At 45.8% G+C, this 6,000-nt stretch overlaps 1 protein-coding gene across 1 annotated transcript in view; it reads left to right on the top strand.

The window, feature by feature from the left end:
• HOXA9 (homeobox A9) overlaps positions 1–2,126 on the top strand; it is a 3,546-nt gene extending 1,420 nt beyond the window's left edge. The window contains 1 exon segment of the mRNA XM_074266587.1: positions 600–2,126. Coding sequence (XP_074122688.1) covers positions 600–838 — 239 coding nt within the window. The 3' untranslated portion in view covers positions 839–2,126.
• Positions 2,127–6,000: the final 3,874 nt, after the last annotated feature.

The following is a 6,000-nucleotide window of genomic DNA, read 5'->3' as shown; positions in this document are numbered from 1 at the left end:
GAGGGAGAGGAGGGAGAGAGAGAGAGAGAGAGAGAGAGAGAGAGAGAGAGAGAGAGAGAGAGAGAGAGAGAGAGAGAGAGAGAGAGAGAGAGAGAGAGAGAGAGAGCGCAAAGAGAGGGAGAGGGAGAGGGGGGGAGGATTTTTATTTCTGTGCCAATACAACACAATGTGGCTTCCTCTGGGATGGAGAGAGGGGAGGTGTATTTTAAAGTTATATTCTGTAATCAATCTAAAACGAGTAGGGAAAGAGGAGGCGGAGGTTGAGGGCTTGGCTTAGCTAGACTACGTGTAAATTGTATGTGACCCTCCATGTGTTCGTTTGATTTTTCATTCCATTATGTCCAACCCCAACACACACACACACACACACACACACACACACACACACACACACACACACCCCCTGTCTTGGGAAATAAGAAAGGAACGTCCTAACCTTCGATCTCCTTGAATTTCCCCAAAGGCCCCCCTAAATTAGGAGAGGCTGGGTGGGCACTGCTGCTGCTCTTGCTGATTCTTATCTTATTATAATCGCCAGGGGGAGAAAAATATCTCACGTTCTCTTGTCTTTTCCCACTTCCCTTCACCCCCTACCCCAGACAACCCAGCTGCGAACTGGCTACACGCGAGATCCACCCGCAAAAAGCGCTGTCCCTACACCAAGCACCAAACACTAGAACTGGAGAAGGAATTCTTGTTCAATATGTATCTCACCAGGGACCGCAGATACGAAGTGGCGAGACTCCTGAACCTCACCGAAAGACAAGTCAAAATTTGGTTTCAAAACAGGAGGATGAAAATGAAGAAAATTAACAAAGACCGAGCAAAGGACGAATGATGTGGCCCAGGTTGATAGGAAGGCTGGGGGAAGTTCTCTCCCTCCCATTCCTTCTTCTCCCTCCTCCCAGCCTCCAGAACCCCACACAATATGACTGAATCCAGGTCTCACCCCACCCACCCACCCCGTCCCTTCTTCCCCTCTTCCCCAATCCTTATCATTCATAATGGTGTACCTTGTCACGGTAGCACGGGGGCCTTGCCCAGCCTGTGGTGGAGGTACTGTAAGCTTTTTCATTTTCTATCCTAGGACAAAAAAGGGGGCATTAGTGCTGTATGGCTGTGTGTGTTGGCTTGTATTAAAAAAAAAAAAAAGAAAGAAAAAAAGAAAAAGAAAAAAGAAAAAAAGAAAAGAAGAAATCTACCTGTTCCTTACTTATGGAGAAAAAAATAATAACTACCTTTTTCCTAATGCACAACTCTCTGGACAGACTGTAGAGCGTAGTGTGTGTAGTTCTTTGATTTGCTCTGTGCGCAGCGGAGAGGGCTGCTGTAATACTTGAACATGTGTTTGTTTGTGGTTAATCATTGTTCGTGAATCCACTTTTGTGCTCGGGTGCCGGCCCTACCGGTTGTCATCGTGGACGCTAAGAATCTCATTCGAACTCAGGTTGTTGAGGAGAAATGTGGCAAAGGGTCTAGCTCTGTAGTGTAATAAGTCTTTCTTCTGTATAACTAGACAGTTAACCTTGGAGTGTAATATAAATAGAGAAAGAGAGAGAGAGTATATTAAATAATATCCCAGTCAAAGGAAAAAAAAAAAAAAAAAGAAAAAAATAAGAGAGAAACTTTTGTTGGGCTGGGAGGGATAAGTGGACTCCAAAGCCTCTCCCCAACGTCTTTCCAATCGGGACATTTTAGTCTGTACAGTTGATTTCTAGTACTGTCTTGTCAGTTGTATATAATCTATATATTAAAGAAAAAAAAAAAAGTAAATACTCAGACGAGCTTGAATCTTGTTTTTGCACCAGTGAAGCCGTTTTCCGATTTCGGAATTATTTGTTCACGTGAAGAAGGTAACTACCTATAGTTTACGTTTAATTTTAATGAGGGGGGGAACGAATGCTTATTGTAATGGAGTTAATTTTATTGATAATAAATTATGCGCTATGAAACCTGCCATCGGGCTATCGTAGATTTGTATCACTTGAAATTTGGGGACTTCTGTTAAGGCAGAACAATAAATACACTGTATATTTTGCAAGAGTTACCTCATGACCTACTGACCAAACCATTGTGTTGAGATGATATTTAACTTTTTGCCAAATAAAAATATATTGATTCTTTTCTATTCTGCGGGTCCACTGTTTTGAACGTCCTTCTTCAAGCGGCGATTGCCGGTTTCTTCCTCCCCAGCTAGGTCCTGGAAGGGCGGCGGCAGGGCCAGTGAGTTCAAGGGGCTGCGGAGAGAGCAGGGAGGGAGCCTCTTTTTGCTCCCTCCTCCCTCCGGGCAGGCCGGCGGAACCAGGCTGATAGTTGTAGTTTCCTTTCTCCGTCCCTAGTTTTTTCCTTCCCTCCCCAGACCGAGGCTCAGGCTTCCAGACTGAGCTCCAGACGCCGGCCCCCTGGCCGGGAGGGGATCGGAGAGAAAGATTTCTGAGGGAACTGGCTGCAGCTGGGCAGAGCAGAGAGCTCTCATTAGTTTAGACTCCGGACTCATTCCCAGCCTGGGCCCGTGGCCCTTAGCCTTGGTCCAGGGGAACCCCAAAGGAAAGTGGGTGGGTGAGACAGGGGACCAACCCAGCTAAAGAGCAGAAGAGAGCCGAAGGGCCATCCAGATGTGGAAAGGACTGGATGCGGGACGCAGGAGGCTGAAGGAAACTCTCCCCACATCCTGTGTGCGCCTAATCCGGGTGGTGGAAAAAGACTCTGCCAGCCGGGATTCTGAGAGATTTTTCTCCTTTATTCATTGTCACTCGTCCCTAAAAAATAAAGAGCGAGTCACACACTACCTCCTTTTTCTCCTTCTCAAAGTAACACTCTCCCTCAAGACTCAGGAGTCTTTCTTTCTCTTTTCCCCCCACCCTTTCCATTTCTTTCTTTCTTCTTTTGTCTCTCTCTTTCTGCATGTCTCCACCGTCTCTCTCCTTTTGTTTCTAACTCGAAAGAAAAGTCTTTCCCCTAAAAGGTAGGGTTCTTATGGAGAGATAAAAATCTCAATTAAAAAAATAAAAATTAACCAGTGGCCTGAGGAAAGAAAGAAAGGGGAAAGAAAAAAAAGGAGGGGGAGGGAGGAGAGAGAGAGATTTTTTTTTAAAGGACAAAAAGCTAAAAGGACTTTTTTGGAGGACAAAAAAATGAAATATTTTTGAGAGGGAAAAAGAATCGTCCTTTTTTCGGGATATAGATGTTCTCTAGAGAACAACTAAAGAGAAAATCTTAAAAGGCGGATTTAAAGTGTAGTTCCTGCCTGAGCTGACATTTTAGATGTCGGAGAAAGCTTTCTTCCTCCCCTGCACCCGCCCCCCACTCCCCCGCCCCAGCCCGGCTGTCTTTCTCAGGCAGGGCATGGGCAGCAGAGACGCCCAAGAATCACTTAGGGGCCTCGCATTCTAGGAGGGCCCCAAATTGTGAACGCTCAGAGTGGCAAGTCTTGGCAGAAAAATCTGTAAGGAAAACGCAGAACCATGGAGCGCCATAAAAGAAAATGACCGTTGTTAGCGTTTATGGGGTGTAAAGAGCTTCAGGGGGAGAGGACAAAACTTAGGGAGCCGTCGCCGCCGTGGGTCGGGCAGGGAGGCCCTTCAGAGGCGCAGGGGCCTCGGAACATTCGGTCGGACCCTTCCCCCCCCTTTAAAAGTCGGCCTCTGGAAAGTGGAATATGTTGTTATAATTAGTAAAAGGGGAAATAGTTCTAAATAGTCAAAAGAAAAAAGAGCGAGAGAGCGAGGGAGGGAGGCGGGAGGGAGCCCTTAATTGGTCCGTGTTGGGACACCCTCTGTTGCTGCAGACTGAAGAAACTTCAAAGAATGGGCATTAAGGGTGTGTAATAAAGGCCGGGTCTGCAAACTGTCTGGAATTCGGCCCTTAATGAGTTTACAACTGTCCAGCCACAATTAAGATTTTTCCACAAAAGCTTTTTTTCATTTATTTTGTCTGGTCGCCGAAGATAAGCTGGGGGGGGGGTGTAAGGAAACAGCCCCTTTTATGGGGACTGGTTGCTGCCCCTTGGGCGGCGTGGGCTCCGGTGTGGACATTTATCTTTCATGTTTTCTAAGCAACAGAGTAGGAGGACGGCGGTTGTTTTCCCCCCTTCTCCTTTCTATAATTGGGACCCTGCAGCGGGCTGGAAGTGGGGCCGGCGTCCCTGGCTCCAAGGCCAGCTGGTTAAGGGGCCAGCTGCAGGCCCGGAACCTAGGCGGTGCAGTAGCACCCAAGAGCCAGCAGATGGCAGTGTGGTTCCACGGAAACAGCTGTGCTGCCGCCATGATGCCCTCAGTCCCGACCCTGGGCAGCTTCTAAAATGTCGACTTTATGGGAGCATTTCTGGATTTGAAGCCACTGATTTGAGTTTAACAACGGTCAGATATTTCCGGTACTGCTCATGTTTTGACTGATGCCTCGGTGGGAGGGTTAAAAAAAACCAAAACGATAAATTGGTTTAAGGACAAGGGCTCGCCTCCCTTCTACTGAATTCTGGAAAAGACTGGAGTTTGCAGAATGTGGACTTTTAAAGAGGCTTGGGGGACCCTGTAGGAGCGCCCTTCTGGCTCTGACATTGCCCCCTCGACGGGGCACCCCACTGTCTGGAGAGGGAGAGGCTCCACACAGAGGGTTCGGGCGTTCTGAATTGGAATGACCTGCCGGGTCTGGGTCCCACCCTAGCAGGCCAGCCCGGGGACCGGGGGGCTCCGAGGATCGCCTGCGTAAAGCCCGGCACGCTGGGGGGAAACGCGCACCCGCCCATGCTTAACGACAAAACAACAACCAAAAACCCCAACCTAATGGGTCAGAAGACCTGGGGGTTGATTTAGTAATTTGGGAAAATGTATCTAAACAAATTGGGCAGTGACGCCCTGGAACTGAAAATTAGTAGGAGTCTTGAATTTTCCTCCTAAATGCTGCCTTTTGCAGGAGGCTTAAAGCCCTATTGTAGTCGTGTAAATATGTATAGAAGAATTGCACATGTGTAACCTATATTGGATTACTTGCGGTCTAGGAGAGGGGATGGGAGAAGGGAGAGAGGGGGGAAAAATTGGAATACAGGATTTTGCAAAGGTGGATTTTGAAAACTATTTATACAATATGTTTTGAAAATAAAAAGCTTTTTTAAAAAGCCCTATTCTGTGTCCCCCCCAAAAAATCCCTTTTTATTTAACTTATAGCACAACGATTTACAATATTCTAACAACATAGACTGTTAGTATTTTTAAATTGATGTTTGTTCCTGAATTCCAAAAACAGAGCCACTGTTATTTTTATCTTTGATTCTTCTTCTCTCTTCTTTTTTTCCTTTTCTTTCTCCTCCTTCTCTTTTTGGTTAAAAAAAAAAAAATTGAGAGAAGAGCCCCAGGATTTTATAGGATTTTTTTTTTTCCTCCTGGTTCAGAATAGAGAATAAATGAACCACAGCGATTGAAGTGCGAGCGGGGTGCAGGTCCCAGGAAAGAACAGAAAAGGAAGGAATCAAACAATACATCCCCCCCAGAAGCCAAAAAAAAAAAAAAAAAAAAAAAGCAAAAAACAAAACAAAACAAAACAAAAAAACCCCAGTGCCTCTACTATCATTCCACGTGGAGAGTGGGGAAGCCGGCAGCTGGGTTTGCTTCCAAGTGGAAAAAGCAAAAGAAAACTGAGAAAACCACTAACCCACCCGAGAGCTCTGGGAATTCGGCACACGTTGTATTTATTGGGATTATTATAGTCTCTGCCAAGCCCACAAAATGTTTATGACCCAGATCTCCGCGACAAACTCGTTGTAAAATTGAGGACGGGATTTTGGCTCCAAGTCGACCTCTTTCTTTCTTCCATTCTGTATGTTTGTGGGATTATTTCTCTCTGCAGATATATCTCTAATACTATCTAGATTTATCTCTATATATGTAAGGATATACATCTAATATACGCGTGTATTTATCCAAAATGGTGCGTGTAAACCCACACTGTATATCCATATAAATTATTTATAGTGAGATAATTTCATAAATCGCCATTTCGATTTAG

The sequence above is a fragment of the Sminthopsis crassicaudata genome, chromosome 5 (assembly GCF_048593235.1).
Source record: "Sminthopsis crassicaudata isolate SCR6 chromosome 5, ASM4859323v1, whole genome shotgun sequence".
Lineage (NCBI taxonomy): Eukaryota > Metazoa > Chordata > Mammalia > Dasyuromorphia > Dasyuridae > Sminthopsis > Sminthopsis crassicaudata.
Note: the sequence above shows the minus strand (reverse complement) of the source record. Positions and strands in the feature narration are given on the sequence as shown.